At 41.6% G+C, this 16834-nt stretch overlaps 2 protein-coding genes across 11 annotated transcripts in view; one reads left to right on the top strand and one right to left on the bottom strand.

Moving 5' to 3' along the window:
• ECRG4 (ECRG4 augurin precursor) overlaps window positions 1-2529 on the top strand; it is a 62270-nt gene extending 59741 nt beyond the window's left edge. For all 6 annotated transcript variants that reach the window (XM_056560514.1, XM_056560516.1, XM_056560517.1 and 3 more), the window contains 2 exons: window positions 1149-1306; window positions 1799-2529. In XM_056560514.1, the coding sequence (XP_056416489.1) occupies window positions 1149-1306; window positions 1799-1960 (320 nt within the window). In that variant the 3' untranslated portion in view covers window positions 1961-2529. The remainder of the gene's footprint in view (window positions 1-1148; window positions 1307-1798) is intronic.
• Window positions 2530-8263: 5734 nt separating this feature from the next.
• UXS1 (UDP-glucuronate decarboxylase 1) overlaps window positions 8264-16834 on the bottom strand; it is a 52073-nt gene continuing 43502 nt past the window's right edge. For 4 of the 5 annotated variants that reach the window (XM_056556047.1, XM_056556046.1, XM_056556043.1 and 1 more), the window contains exons 12-15: window positions 13046-13106; window positions 11478-11535; window positions 9546-9649; window positions 8264-9261 (exon numbers count right to left, since the gene is read on the bottom strand). In XM_056556047.1, coding sequence (XP_056412022.1) covers window positions 9130-9261; window positions 9546-9649; window positions 11478-11535; window positions 13046-13106 — 355 coding nt within the window. In that variant the 3' untranslated portion in view covers window positions 8264-9129. The remainder of the gene's footprint in view (window positions 9262-9545; window positions 9650-11477; window positions 11536-13045; window positions 13107-16834) is intronic. The other variant, XM_056556044.1, reaches the window with a different exon arrangement.

Raw genomic sequence — 16834 nt, 5'->3', positions numbered from 1 at the left:
AAAGATATTCAAGGCGTATCCTTAGGATAAGTAATTAAGTTAGTGAAACCATAGCTTTTTCAACTGAAATGGTCTGTGTTGTTTTAACAAACGTTGCATAATTCAATAGTACAAACAAATACATATAAGAAAGACTTTGCAATATTAATTACAGGGAAAAATTTTAGGGAAATGCCTCTTTATTCACTTAAAGGGGTACTCCCGTGAAAAACTTTTTTTTTTAAATTAACTGGTGCCAGAAAGTTAAACAGATTTGTAAATTACTTCTATTAAAAAAAAATTATGGGCTGTATACTACAGAGGAAATTGTTTTCTTTTTGGATTTCTCTGATGTCACGACCACAGTGCTTTCTGCTGACATATCTGTCCATTTTAGGAACTGTCCAGAGCAGCATATGTTTGCTATGGGGATTTTCTCCTGCTCTGGACAGTTACAAAAATGGACAGCAGAGGTCAGCAGAGAGCACTGTGGTCGTGACATCAGAGAAATCCAAAAAGAAAAGCATTTCTTCTGTAGTATATAGCCCCTAAAAAGTACTGGAAGGATTACGATTTTTTAATAGAAGTAATTTACAAATCTGTTTAACTTTCTGGCACCAGTTGAAAAAAGTTTTCCACGGGAGTACCCCTTTAATAGGATCCTTCCCTGCTCCCCGTTCCTCCACAACTTATCACTCACTCTAAAAAACAGTTCTGGTCTGTTTTGAGAGAGAAGATGGACTGTCAACTCATTGAGGAATCAAGTTACATGCTGTCCATAGAGGTACATGGAGAGGGCTGGAGGGAAGAGGGAGAGGAGGGAAAGTCCGAGGCAGACAGAGAGACTGCAGAGCTTACTCTTAGTACTGATCCATAACGTCTACATGCTGCTGCTTCTGAGGCTGTGCTATAGAGATATAGGGAAGCAGAATATTCTCATGTATGAATATGTGCGTCGTGTATGGGAGATATCATAGCAGCTAGTCTCCAACTTCTAGTAATATAGTGGCCAGAAATAGTCCTGCACCTCATATACAGTATGCATACAATAGTTTATCCTAAAAAGTTACTTAAAAAATGACAGCTATGCTTTAATCAATCTCGACACTAAGTGGGCCATGTAGTTAACCTCAAGTTTTCATTTCTATTCTTTTGTTGGTTGGGAGCAGCTAAGGAACCAGAAAAAACTGTTGTATCTGTAGACGGAAACAAAGCCAATGAGTTTTTAAATACACTAAAGCGATCAAAGCGCCAGCTCTGGGATAGGAGTCGCCCTGAGGTGCAGCAGTGGTACCAGCATTTCCTCTATATGGGATTTGATGAAACAGTAAGTGGTGCTAAATGCTACATTTTATTTTTATATTGTTAAATCACTATATAACCTGGACAGTTTCCCTAACTGATATTGAGATCTGGATAACTCTTGGTACATATTTGCTTGTAAATAGAACTATAAATGAAACGATGCAAGGTTTTGGCAACAATGCCTACAAAAAGGCATTGTTGCCGAAACGTTGCATCGCTTGTTTTATGGTGCCTCTGATGTTGTGCTGTGATCTTACTTTGGCTTGGATTTTCTCTCCAGTATGGCAGGCTGGTAAATGACTTGTATGAACGGGAGGGTGTCTTGTGCTAACTTCCTTGGACTTTGGTGTATGTTTTTGAACTAAATATATGTCAAACTGTGCTATTTTTGTATATTTAGTGCAAAACATCAAAGACAAAAGCATTAAGCTATTAGTTACGCAAAAAAAAAAAAACGCACAGCCAATATTTTTTTTTTATAAAGTAAATATATATATATATATTTTTAATACAGAGATATGAAGATGATGCTGATTACTGGAGGAATCAACGCCGTGCTGGAACTGAATACTATGGAGGATTTCACCATCACCACTATGATGAAGATGCGCCAATTGGACCCCGCAATCCAAATACATTCCGACATGGAGCTGCGGTGAACTATGATGATTATTAGTCCTACCCTAAAAACGAGAAGCAAAAGAGATTTTTTTTAACCCCACATTTACAGCTACATAATGCATTATGGTCAGTGAGATTAAAGGGGGTGTCAGATGTATGCTGACGATTTATGCATATAGCAAGAAACCTGTCAATCAGGCTGAAACATTGAAATGCTACTAGAGAAAGCATAGTTTACAGCCAAGCTGGGGCACAGGGTGAAGCACAGGGCTCCATCTTTTTTTCTAAGGTTGAAGCCTGTGGGGATTTCCTATACTGTCAGTCATTTAAGCAGACTCCTTTTATTTTGACGGGCTATAATGCATGCTTTAGCCATAAACCTGTGGGATTAAAAACAATGGCTATGATCCAGGTAACTGATTTATTGTTATGATTTACAGTTTATTGTGTCATACTTTAGTCTCTTTGCATAACACATTTGTGCATGGTCACATTTAGCAGAGCTAAATAATTGTTATGCAGATTAGTGGTGTAAAGAAACCATTAATATTTTTGACACACAAGGACAAATGGTGCTTTCTACTCTTTCTAAGTATTCATTATAATAAAACATCTGTATGTAAAGATGGTCTGTTTCGTTTTCTATAGACAATCACAAAGTACCAATAAAAGCTGTGCACTTTATATGACCTGTCACCGCTTCAATCTATATAGCAAGTTAAATAGCTTTACTGTACCCACTGTGCTAGTTATATCGTGCACTGAACAGGAAACTGTCAGAAGTTTGAAGCCTTTGATGTGAATGAAAAAAATCATTCTGCAACTCAGAAATCGGTTCAGCATACTAATAGAAAGCATTAACATCCAACATTATATACACTGCTGAAAATAAAGGGAACACTAAGATAACACATCCTAGATCTGAATGAATGAACTAAGCGTATCAATGGAAATCAAATTTATCAACCCATGGAGGTCTGGATATAGAGTCACACTCTTTGATGTAATATCCTTAAAACAAGTCTAAATGAGGCTCAGTAATGTGTGTGGCCTCCACGTGCCCGTATGATCTCCCTACAACGCCTGGGCATGCACCTAATGAAGTAGCGGATGGTCTCCTGAGGGATGTCCTCCCAGACCTGCACTAAAACATCCGCCAACTCCTGGACAGTCTGTGGTGCAACGTGGCGTTGGTAGATGGATCGAGACATGATGTGCCAGATGTGCTCAATCGGATTCAGGTCTGGGGAATGTGCGGGCAGTCCATAGCATCAATGCCTTCCTCTTTCAGGAACTGCTGACATACTCCAGTCACATGAGGTCTAGCATTGTCATGCATTAGGAGGAACCCAGGGCCAACCACACCAGCATATGGTCTCACAAGGGGTCTGAGGATCTCATCTCAGTACCTAATGGCAGTCAGGCTACCTCTGGCAAGCACATGGAGGGCTGTGCGGCCCCCCCCAAAGAAATGCCACTCCACACCATTACTGACCCACTGCCAAACTTGTCATGCTGGAGGATGTTGCAGGCAGCAGAACGTTCTCCACGGCGTCACCAGACTGTCACATGTGCTCAGTGTGTACCTGCTTTCATCTGTGAAGAGCACAGGGCGCCAGTGGCGAATTTGCCAATCTTGGTATTCTCTGGCAAATGCCAAACGTCCTGCACGGTGTTGGGCTGTAAGCACAACCCCCCACTGTGGATTTCGGGCCCTCATACCACCCTCATGGAGTCTGTTTCTGACGGTTTGATTGGACACATGCACATTTGTGGCCTGCTGGAGGTCATTTTACAGGGCTCTGGCAGTGCTCCTCCTTGCACAAAGGCGGAGGTAGCAGTCCTGCTGCTGAGTTGTGCCCTCCTCGTCTCCTGATGTCCTGCTCATTCTCCAGGTAGCGTCTCCATGCTCTGGACACTACGCTCACAGACAACAAACCTTCTTGCCACAGCTTGCATTGATGTGCCATCCTGGATGAGCTGTACTACCTGAGCCACTTGTGTGGGTTGTAGACTATGTCTCATGCTAGCACTAGAGTGAAAGCACCACCAGCATTCAAAAATGACCAAAACATCAGCCAGGAAGCATAGGAACTGAGAATTGGTCCGTGGTCACCACCTGTAGAACCACTCTTTTATTTGGGGGGGGGGGGGGGGGGTGTCTTGCTAATTGCCTATAATTTCCACCTGTTGTCTGTTCCATTTTCACAACAGCATGTGAAATTGATTGTCAGTGTTGCTTCCTGAGTGGACAGTGTGATTTCACAGAAGTGTGACTGACTTGGAGTTTCATTGTGTTGTTTAAGTGTTCCCTTTATTTTTTTGAGCAGTGTATAACCTTTCCATGACAAGCCTTACAACAAGACTTCTCTAAAATATTTATTGCCTAACAGTAGGACAGTCCATCAATATTTGATCTATAGGGTGCTTTGTGACTGTATGCCACTGGATGTTTATTAGTATATCAGATTGAGTGTACAGTATATGTGCTCATATGAAAATATTCAACCAGCCTATCCTGGAGTAGCAACTCAATTTAAACAACCTACCGTATATACTCGAGTATAAGCCGAGTTTTTCAGCACAATTTTTCGTGCTGAAAACACCCCCCTCGGCTTATACTCGAGTGAACTCCCCCACCCGCAGTGGTCTTCAACCTGCGGACTTCCAGAGGTTTCAAAACTACAACTCCCAGCAAGCCAGGGCAGCCATCGGCTGTCCGGGCTTGCTGGGAGTTGTAGTTTTGAAACCTCCGGAGGTCCGCAGGTTGAAGACCACTGCGGCCTTCAACATCATCCAGCCCCCTCTCACCCCCTTTAGTTCTGAGTACTCACCTCCGCTCGGCGCTGGTCCGGTCCTGCAGGGCTGTCCGGTAAGGAGGTGGTCCGGTGAGGAGGTGGTCCGGGCTGCTATCTTCACCGGGGAGGCCTCTTCTAAGCGCTTCGGGCCCGGCCTCAGAATAGTCACGTTGCCTTGACAACGACGCAGATACGTCGTTGTCAAGGCAACGGCTCTATTCCGGGCCGGAAGCGCGGAGAAGAGGCGCCCCCGGTGAAGATAGCAGCCCGGACCACCTCCTCACCGGACCACCTCCTTACCGGACAGCCCTGCAGGACCGGACCAGCGCCGAGCGGAGGTGAGTACTCAGAACTAAAGGGGGTGAGAGGGGGCTGGATGATGTTGAAGGCCGCAGTGGTCTTCAACCTGCGGACCTCCGGAGGTTTCAAAACTACAACTCCCAGCAAGCCCGGACAGCCGATGGCTGCCCGGGCTTGCTGGGAGTTGTAGTTTTGAAACCTCTGGAGGTCCGCATGTTGAAGGCCACAGTGGTCTTCAACCTGCGGACCTCCGGAGGTTTCAAAACTACAACTCCCAGCAAGCCCGGACAGCCGATGGCTGCCCGGGCTTGCTGGGAGTTGTAGTTTTGAAACCTCTGGAGGTCCGCATGTTGAAGGCCGCAGTGGTCTTCAACCTGCGGACCTCCGGAGGTTTCAAAACTACAACTCCCAGCAAGCCCGGACAGCCGATGGCTGCCCGGGCTTGCTGGGAGTTGTAGTTTTGAAACCTCTGGAGGTCCGCAGGTTGAAGACCACTGAGGGCGAATGATGAGAAGAGGATGATGAAGGGGGGGGGTGTGGGGATGATGAAGGGGGGTGGGGATGATGAAGGGGGGGGGTGTGGGATGATTACAAGGGGATGATGAAGGGGGGATGTGTGGGATGATAAGGGGATGTGTGGGATGATGACAAGGGGATGATGAAGGGGGGATGTGTGGGATGATGACAAGGGGATGATGAAGGGGGGATGTGTGGGATAAGGGGATGTGTGGGATGATGACAAGGGGATGATGAAGGGGGGATGTGTGGGATGATGACAAGGGGATGATGAAGGGGGGATGTGTGGGATGATGACAAGGGGATGATGAGGATGTTAATGACGGGTCTGGATGATGACAGGGGGGGATGAGGTATTTCCCACCCTAGGCTTATACTCGAGTCAATAACTTTTCCTGGGATTTTGGGTTGAAATTAGGGGTCTCGGCTTATACTCGGGTCGGCTTATACTCGAGTATATACGGTAGGTATAATACAAAATAAAAGGTTGCTGCAGAAAACACCAGAATGCAAAATAAATCTGACTGTGAACATTTTTTGCTATAAAAGGTAGGTGGAGGAGGGAGGAGGCATGCTTCCTGCAGCTCAGCACAGGGTGAATTGTACTCACCGTATTTTTCCTTGAGTCTGAAGGCAATTAAGCTGGGTTCACATTGTATTCACACCATACATTTACAGAGTAATTTATCATAAGTTGTCGAGCAGTTTTGTTGTCTATATTTGAAGAAAATTTTTGCACAATGGCCTCTTTGGGCAAACATTTTGTGACTTTTCACATGGTGTGGATGTGGGGTTGTAGAAAGTGGGGTTGCACAAAGATTTTTTTGCTTTGCAGCAGTAACTGACTTATCAACTGCAACTTTAAAATTGGCATTACTGTTTTATTTACAACACCAAAAAAAAAATGGTTGGATACTGGCAAAGGGAATGATTTCTTCCATATTAGGCTTCTTGAAATAGAAGTGACACCTGTATAGGCCACCTATGCACACACTTCCCTAATGAATACAACGGTTTTCCTTAATCACTCCTAGTATAAAAATATTATCGGAATAATAAACATGAAATATTACTGATATGGCTTGCAGGCAAGTAAACTGTACAGTTTTGTAAAACACATCCGGTAATAAATCGCAACCAGTATGTGACATATGTCTGTATTGGTATTAGACAAAGGTAAGCTACTAATTAAACTAGCAGAAACATATTTTTTTTTAAAGGAGTACTGTGGCGCTAAACAATTTATCCCCTATCCAAATCATATTAAAGTGTCTAATCGCAAGGGGTCAGACTGCTGTGATCTCCTGCCAAGCACATAGCTCTCCTCATGCACGGAGTGATCTTCCCTCCATGCAAGGAGACTGACGACTTCCAAAGAAGCGGTAGTCAACACACCCCCTCCATACATGATTGCTGTATCTCTAGCTCTCCTACAGAGATGCATGGAGGAGTGTCGGCCATCACTTAGTCTGTGGTCAACAGAGCTCCATCCATGCAGATAGCTTCTGGAGCACCGTTCACGAAATTGCAGTGAGGTGGGGGGTGAGGGTCACGGGTTGAGGGTTGTAGTGGGTAGTGGTGGATGGTTTGGGGATTGGGGGGGGGGGGGGAAAGAGGGTGCGGCTTAGTTTGTGTGGGAGATTCCAGTGGTTGGACCCCCATGATCAGACATTTACCCTCCTACTTTGGATAGAGGATAAATTGTTTAGCACTACAGTACTCCTTTAGTTAATTTTCCAAACCTATTATTACAGCTTAGGGCTCGTTCACACAGCCGTCTGCCTCCGATGCCCGTTCTGCAATCCATTTAATCATTTTTAAGCGGCTGTAAAATAATCTCATTGATGTCAAACCCGTTTTTTTTTTTTTTTTTAACGAGAAAAGACTATGCATGCAGTATTTTTTCTCCTGCCAAAAATAACAGAATTAATGTCAGTTTGCCCCCGGTTTATAATATCAGTTTCTGAACTATTACTTCTGAGCATGCTCAGAAGAGGTGACATCAGCAGACTCCTGCGGTGTTGAGGGACTACTACTATTCCCATCATGGAATAGTTCCCCCAGCTGCGGGATTCTGCCAGCAGCTGGGGAGGCTACATTATTGTTTGTACTACTACCCCCATCATGGAACAAAGTCTGTGCCATGTTGGGGGTAGTAGTACATGGGATAAGGGATTGGTCTCACTTCAGAGACCCGATGCGATCAGCAGTTTTAAAGCAGGGGAGCGGGCGGCATGCTCCACTCCCCTGCGATGTATATTCTACTGTGTAAACTTTCATTTTGAAATCCCATGCCGGGAGCCCTCAATGGCCGGCATCAAGGAGCCATTTAGGGCTCCCAGCAGATCTGTGCTTGTTGGCTGATCACTGGCCCTTTTGCATGCATATTCGCCTTATAATTGACCCACATAAGAGAGAAAGTCCTGTGTGTGTACTACTAGCAAACAGACCATGTCTGGTACACTTTAAGGGTACATTCACACGTACAGGATCCTCTGCTGCAGATTTCAATGTAAATTAAATCACAGGGCACAGCTTCTAATCTGCAGTTACAAAAATAGTGCAATAAATCTGTGCAGGATCCTGAACGTGTGAACATACCATTAATGTGACATTTCAGTTAGCGTTTTCCCTTATGTACCAATGCAAACTGGAGCCACTGAGTGAATTAAACAAAGAGACAGCAAAAGAAAAGAAAATACATAGTTTGTATGCACAAGAAAAGCAACAGTAGATCATCATCATCTTGTTCTTATTTTATTAAAATAGCATATTCAACCACCATAAACTGATAATACTTTATTTCTTTATCCAAGAGTACACTTGACAACACAATAGTGATTCAAAATATTCTTATTTATAATAGCTGCATTAAAATTAAAATTTACAGCTTGGTGAACATTGAGAACAAAGGTCATGTTTGAGTAAAAAACGATAAAAAAAAAACCAAAGAAAACCAAAACAAAAAAGGGAAAAATAAAAAAAAAAGAAAATCACGACGCTTTCGCACATATTTTTTCACACTCTTCAGCCCCTTTACCGTTCAAGGGGTATATCTAAATTGGCAGTATGTAAGAGTAAACCTTCTGACAAGACTGCCACCATGTAATGCATAGAATACATACCATATTTCAAAGTACCCACCATATGTTATAAACATATATAAATAAAATTGGCATTTTTCTTATCTTCATGTTAACTGCAGCTTCAAAATGAAACCAGAAATTGAAACCCGTTGTACTCAGCAGAGTCTGAAAAAGGACTAAATGGATATTCTTAGCTGGCCCCACCACCAGCAATAGGGCTGACCTGTCCTGAGACAGTAGTCCAAAAACAGTCACAGCAAGATATATAAAATGTGGAGAATTCCATGTTTTTCCTACACTACTGTACATAGAAAGACAAATTTTAAAAGTGCAAGGCAATGTTCGTCAATGTTATTAGGCACATCCATTCCTTTAAAGCAAGCTTCATAGGGAAATTCCAGTTTTATTCTTCATGATACCCCCTCAGAAGTCTCTCTTTTCTTGTAAAAGAAACAAAGGGGAGAGGGAGAACAAAAATTACATCCTGTAAACCATCATGATATCCTCTCTTCCTTATGGAGTGTTCAGTTATGTCGCGTTCTACCTTTTTTTATTCTTGCCGGTTTAGGCTTGGGTATATATTGGTTGTTTGCTTGGTATTCAAGTTCTTTACTAAAGTAGTGGATTGTTTTATTCAAGCCTTCCTCTAGGGGAACCTAAGAAGAGCAAGAGGAACAATGTTACCGTAGCTTTTCGATCTTGCACACAATACGATGAAAAAATAAAAACACAATGTAACCTTGCACAACAGAATCTTACAACATGAACTACAGAAATAAAAAAAAAAAAAAAAAAAAACTGGCAAACAACCCTTTATGGATAAATTGGCTATTGGCATTAGTAATATGTCACATTCTATTATTAACCTCTAAGTATGGCATACAATCTATATGTGCCAACATCCAAGTCACAACATAGTTTTATTTCCCACTTTACATACCACAGGTTCCCACCCAAGCAAAAGCTTGGCTTTTTTGATATCCGGTTTTCGCCTTTGTGGATCATCTTGAGCTTCTGAAAGAAACTGTATTTCTCCACCACTCCCTAGAAAGAAGGAACATGCACTTAACATGAACTTAAGGCATACCTGCAGTGCTTTTCTTGAAAACGGGGCACTGCACATGATTGTCATCTTTCAACGTTCCCTTCATTTTAAAATTGGCGCCTAAATGCTCATAGAAGGACTGTTCTCCCCATTTCCCACCATATATAAATATGCAATAGGAAACAGTTTCCAGAAGGTCTTTCTTTGAGCATCAATACAAGACCAGTGAACTGGAGTTCCTAAATCTTACATATATTGATTCAAGAATTGGAGCTCTAGAGACCTAAAGGCGTTGGTGGTAATACTGCAGCGCAAAAAAAAAAAAAACTACAAACCCAGAAAAAAAAAAAACACACCACCACACTGGGCGAGTACTTAGGCTAATATTGTGCAAACATAATAGCAGTGTCTTTGGTCATAATACATTATTAGTCATATAGTGACATTACAGAAGTTGTCTAAACCACCCTCCCAACCATCACCTATGGCTTGTCTTTTGCTTCCTATCTAGTTCTGTTGGAAGGTAAATCGGAATCTCCTAGCAGAGCTGACATCCACGGCGTGGCATGCACAACTGCTGTATCTCAACTATATTCAAGGGGTATACTGGCCAAAGATATGTGATATTTCCCTTGAATACCTTCTAAAAGTGACAATCTAGAACATCTGCAATTGATTCTCTAATGCAAGTACATTTGAGCAATAAAATATTTATATGAAACAAGTATAAGGCCGCTTTCACAGGAGCGGATTTTTCATCATTATTTCAATCATTTGCTCGTGTCCACTATTAAGTGTTTTGCAGATGGAAACCCTGATGTTTATGGGGAGTGATACACAAGACACCCATATTGCATTAATACATCATTAGCACAGACTCCATATTAAAGGGGTTATCCAGGAAAAAACTTTTTTTTATATATCAACTGGCTTCAGAAAGTTAAACAGATTTGTAAATTACTTCTATTAAAAAATCTTAATCCTTTCAGTACTTATGAGCTTCTGAAGTTAAGGTTGTTCTTTTTTGTCTAAGTGATCTCTGATGACACGTGTCTCGGGGAACGCCCAGTTTAGAAGCAGATCCCCATAGCAAATATCTTCTAAACTGGACGTTTCCCGAGATACATGTCATCAGAGATCACTTAGACAAAAAAGAACAACCTTAACTTCAGAAGCTCATAAGTACTGAAAGGATTAAGATTTTTTAATAGAAGTAATTTACAAACCTTAGGGACCCACTCTGAATAGGTGGCCTTGACGTGGCGAGTGGGCTTGTACTTTTTGATCAAAAATGTATACTAACAACCGCTTAGTTTTTGATATTGTGCTGAGAAGCAATCAGATCATTATACAAGATTGTAGATGTGCGCCATGTCTGTATTCTACTCAAATTAATTTACAAATCTGTTTAACTTTCTGGAGCCAGTTGATATATAAAAAAAAGTTTTTCCTGGAATACCCCTTTAAGTCAACTTTTCACACTTGCTGTTTCACGTAGCAGAATGAATGGCAGCTCCTAGGTATTACTGATGACATACTCATGAATTATGTTTCGTAATATGTCCATATTGCAGATTTTTAGCTATATGTTCATCAAAATTTTATTGTACTGACTTATGTCTTGTCAATTTCTTATTACTTTTATATTACATAAATACAGTCAATGACAATTATCAGCACTCAAGTACAACTACTAACTCCTGGCGTTTAGCGTGGAGAGAAGTGGGTCCCCAGGTACAGTCCCTGATGGCTGGCAGTAATTATCCGCCCCGTGATTACATATCTAATCAACAATTGGCAGCGTTTCTAGGAGGGTACAGGACTCACCAACAAGGTGTTTAATTAATCGGGCAAATTCCAGGATGGTGTGCTCTTCTGGGTTTCCCTGCGGAGGAGATGAAGGCAGATTACAACTATAATTGCAAATTGTAATTATCAACTTCACTTTATGAATTTACAATTAACCTCCAACTTTTCTTCTTACAGTTATTTAGACTCCATTTCACCTGGAAAACTAAATATTAATTGGATAAATGATACTTAAAAAAAAAAAAAAAATAATGACCTTGTAGATGATTGGTTTTGTCCTTCAGCGAGTCACGTGTGATTCAGTCCAATGTATTACCTAACCATCTTAAAAACGTGGGTCACACTGTCCTGCGTAGGACTTGTGGCACCTGCCTTCTTCCACAATGGTCCAGCACACATGTAGCCATCAGGTGTCTTATTAAATGACCAATTTCATTTGCCATATATGTGCTTTCCAGTACTGTTATTCATTTTAAAGCACCAATACACTACCAATACACAATTCCAGGGCACTTTACATATTCCAGGGGGGGCGGGATTTGGTGGTGGGCTGATTAAAATACAGTAGACATAAGCAACAAAATGGTACAGAGAGAATAAAAAAAAAAAAAAAACTCTGCCCATAAGGGCTTACAATCCACTCACAGATGTATGATTTGTGGGGATCTTATTGCTGAAAGTCCCACTGATCACTAGAACAGAGGCCTTTATTTCCCTAGTTGTATAGAAAAGAATTTGAGCATGCTTACTAATACTCCACTTAAACGTTATGGGACTGCTGAAGATAGAAGAACCCTGTATATAACCACTTATAGCAGTCAAAGATTAATGGATGGCTGTTCACATGCTCGACTGCAGCTTCGTTCAACAGGGGTGCTTGGGTCCCCCATTCTGCTGATCACACCCACACAAGTCAGACAGACCTATGAATAAAGTCTTAAAGGGGTACTCCCGTGGAACACTTTTTTTTTTTTTAAATCAACTGGTGCCAGAAAGTTAAAACACATTTGTAAATTACTTCTATTAAAAAATCTAAATCCTTCCAGTACTTTTTAGGGGCTATATACTACAGAAGAAATGCTTTTCTTTTTGGATTTCTCTGATGTCATGACCACAGTGCTCTCTGCTGACCTCTGCTGTCCATTTTTGGAACTGTCCAGAGCAGGAGAAGATCCCCATAGCAAACATATGCTGCTCTGGACAGTTCCTAAAATGGACAGCAGAGGTCAGCAGAGAGCACTGTGGTCGTGACATCAGAGAAATCCAAAAAGAAAAGAATTTTCTCTATAGTATACAGCCCCTAAAATGTATTGGGAGGATTAAGATTTTTTAATAGAAGTAATTTACAAATTTGTTTAACTTTCTGGCACCAGTTGATAAAAAAAAATAAAAATAAAAAAAAAAAAAAGTTTTCCACGTGAGTACCCCTTTAAGTTTTGATTATGGAAACTCTTTTTAAGTCACCTCTAAAAGCAATAAAATTAATCAAATTTAAGGTATGTCCTTGCTGTTTTCTGCACTTCAGTGGTAGAAATTTCATGTAACATTTTTAAAGCAGAATGTAAACTCAGAAATGGAAACCTTACCAGATTCACAGGACTGCTGACATTGCTGTTCATTAAAGCCACAAGGCCATTAACTAAGTCACTGGAAGAGAGAAGAATCAGTAGGTTATTACTTACAATGTTTCTTAAAAGGAACCGATTACCATGAAAATGCTGTCCAATCTACAGGAGGTATGTTATACTGGATGGGGAGCTGAGCAGATTGCATGATTTTATGATGTGGGAAAAGTTCCAGGATAACGACCTTTATTCATGAAAATCTCTGCTCATTCTGGGCTACGTGGTCAAGTGAGTGATCCTACTCCGTATACACATATACACTGGTACCTTTGTATAAGTATGCATATAGAGCCATTTTTTTCCCCACCAAATTTACTTATACTTAATTTACATAAATAAAAATCACGAGAACTGATTCAAGATAGCAAAAATGAAAACAGACAATTAGGGAAATGTATCAAAACCTGTGCAGAGAAAAAGCTGACCAGTTGCCCATAACAACCAATCAGATTGATTCTTTTTTTTTTTTTTTAAAGGCCTCTGATAAATGAAAGGAGCGACCCGATTGGTTGCTATGGGCAACTGGCCAACTTTTCCTCTGCACAAGTTTTAATAAATCTCCCCAAATATTTTCACAACCATTCATTTGGCAATAACAGCAATGGATAAGCAATAAAACTATTTCTACCTAAAGCTACAGACAAACTAGTACATTAGTATAAGGCTAGGTTCACACCATGGAATTTCTGAGCGGAATTCAGTTTCAATATTCCGCTACAGCAGAATCCCATTGCTGTCAATGGGATTCCACTGCATGGTGCACACTACAGAATTGCAGTTTCCGCTGCTGAAATTCCACCACTGAAAGAATGATTTTTTAAATTTTTTCGGGAGAATATGTACGGAATACATAACTGTCTATGGGGCGGTAATATTCATGTGGTCCTAGCGCTGACTGACTACCCTCAGAATCTCCTACTGGAACATTTCTGGCCACATAATCCTCAGTCTGAACCAAGCCTAATTTTTTTTATGGCGTCTATTCCAGAATTGTTGTAATTGATTGTTTAATCACATGACTTAAGGATTTCTAGGATGGAAAAAAACAAAAAAAATAAAACACCTTTAGGTGCCATGCAGAGAGTGTGATTTTTCTTTACATAAACGCTGCATCTGTTTTAAGCTTATACTTTAATTACTGTACATCTACATACTAACTTAGAATTTTCTTTAGAAAGCATTGTAATATTAGGTAGGAATGCAGAATCAAATGTACTATATACTATATAAAGACATTTTAAGGCAGGTAAAATCTTAGCTTATAGTTTACACGGGTCCATTATGCGTATAACTGCAGTCACTAAGCTAAAGATCTAAATCTACTTCCCTTGCAGTAAATCATTACTGTCAGAACTGTGGCCTTATGCAGGAGATGGGACATGATGTAGTATAGCTGCTCTAATGCGTCTATTAATCATCCTGATGTACGGTAGGTAATGCTGCTTCAGGTACCTTCAGTAATACCACTATTATAGAACATTACTGTTAACCCCACACGCTCCCACTATACAAGGGCAAACATGTCTCATTGTAGAGATACATGTGGAAGTCTCAGCGGACAAAGGCTATTTACTGTATAATAAAAAGTTATACAATTGTTCAGTACACTGTTTGTAGCAAATCTTGAATATAAGACCTGTGCTTGCTGTCCTTCAGTAAAATCATTCATTGTATTGTCATGTGGTAATCACGCAGGTACAAGGTACCATACACCTGTGAATCCATCACATGACAGGACCATTTTCCCCCTTGGAGGTAAACACTGTGGAAAATGATCTTAAAAAAACATTTTTTTTGAAGATGTATACTGGAAAATTTAACAATATTTTAGCATATAAAATAAAAAAATAAAAAAAACACTTTTTTTCTGAAACAAGTTTTTTTTTTTAAAACCAAAATAGCAAAAAAGTGGCACATTTCTGTACAAGCCCTAGGTTTATGCAAAAATGTGTGACTTTTTTCCCTTTGACACTAGCCGGGCTAGTTAAAGGTGTACTCCACTGGCCAGCGTTCGGAAGTAAATGTTCCGGACGCTGTTTTCGCGCTGCAGGGGTCGGCCACACACCTGGTGACATCACGGCCACATCACATGGTCATGATGACACGATGGGCGTGGCTGGCCCCCCCAGCGCAAAAACAGCGTTCGGAACATTTACTTCTGAACGCTGGCCAGAGGAGTACACCTTTAAGGAAATGCAGGCATGACTTCATGTAAGCGGGGAGTGGTTTATTCACACAACAAATTTCTAAAATATACTCTAGAGAGCTGGTAAACTTTGTAGCTGAAGACTACCCTAGCTTTGAGCTAGTGTAGTTTTCTATTGAAGTGTTGGGATTCCACATGTTTCTCTGTTTCCAACAGCTTCCTCAGGGTAGTGGGGGTATTTTTCACTTTGCATTGACTATTCTTCTTATACAATGTGATCCGTATATTTTTTAGCCCTGCTGGTTGTCTCTATTATTTGAGTCCTGCCCAGGGAGTGATGTCTACACTCTTGTCTAGGGGTGTGGTTGGTACATTAAAGCCGGGTTCACATAGGCGAAAAATGTCAGAAATGTCAACACTGAATATTCTGCTTGGACATTCCGCTGCCTCAGAGTCCTTCTGATTTCAATGGGAATTTGCTGCACTGTTTGCAAGTCAGAATTTCCGTGCAGATGTTTCAGGCGTGGAATAGACAAGTCTATTCTTTCTGCGAAGTCCACAAGGAAAAGAATTGCTGTTGATGAGATGCGCATTTCAGCGTAGTACTAGCACCCATGGATTGGTCAATTGTGCGGAATGTCCGCACTTGTCTTTTGTGCAGACATTCCGCATATTTTTTTGCCCGTGTAAACATAGCCTTAATGTTTTAAACCGGTATTTGTGGCATTAGCACTTTAATACATTTTGTGTGTCCATTTACATGCGAGTCGAAAAACGATCGATTATTTTCGGCCTGTGCCCTTGTTTTTTTTGCATGGTGTTTGGTTGTTTTCTTGCAATGTTAACAAGGATTGTGGTACATGCGAGAACATTCTGTCAGTTCCATTGTCATGAGATAATCAGTGTCATTCACTTTAGACAACAATGATTCATAGTCACAGGTAGCAGACATGCTGCAGATCTACCACAGCAGAATTTCTGCAACATTTGTGAAGTGAATAAGCATTTTTTAAATATCGCTGTGGAAACAAAAATCAGCAGAAAATCTTGTAAATGGACCATTAAAGGGGTACTCCGCCCCTAGACATCTTATCTTATCCTTTGGATAGGGGATAAGATGTCAGATCGCCACGGTCCCGCTGCTGGGGAGCCCTGGGATCCCCGCTGCGGCACCGCGCTCTCATTACAGCACAGAGCGAGTTCGCTCTGCACGTAATGACGGGCGATACGGGGGCCGGAGCATCGTTACATCACAGCCCCGCCCCTCATGATGTCACGGCCCGCCCCTTTCAATACAAGTCTATGGGAGGGGGCGTGGCGGTCGTCACGCCCCCTCCCATAGACTTGCATTAAGGGGACGGACCGTGATGTCACGAGGGGCGGAGCCATGAAGTCACGCTGCTCCGTCCCCCGTATCGCCCATCATTACGCACAGAGCGAACTCACTCTGTGCTGTAATGAGAGCGCGGTGCCACAGCGGGGATCCCGGGGCTCCCCAGCAGCGGGACCGCGGCGATCTGACATCTTATCCCCTATCCTTTGGATAGGGGATAAGATGTCTAGGGGCGGAGTACCCCTTTAACAAAATACCCTGCCTTAGTGTA

Source organism: Hyla sarda, chromosome 2 (assembly GCF_029499605.1).
Source record: "Hyla sarda isolate aHylSar1 chromosome 2, aHylSar1.hap1, whole genome shotgun sequence".
In the NCBI taxonomy this organism is placed as follows: domain Eukaryota; kingdom Metazoa; phylum Chordata; class Amphibia; order Anura; family Hylidae; genus Hyla; species Hyla sarda.
Note: the sequence above shows the minus strand (reverse complement) of the source record. Positions and strands in the feature narration are given on the sequence as shown.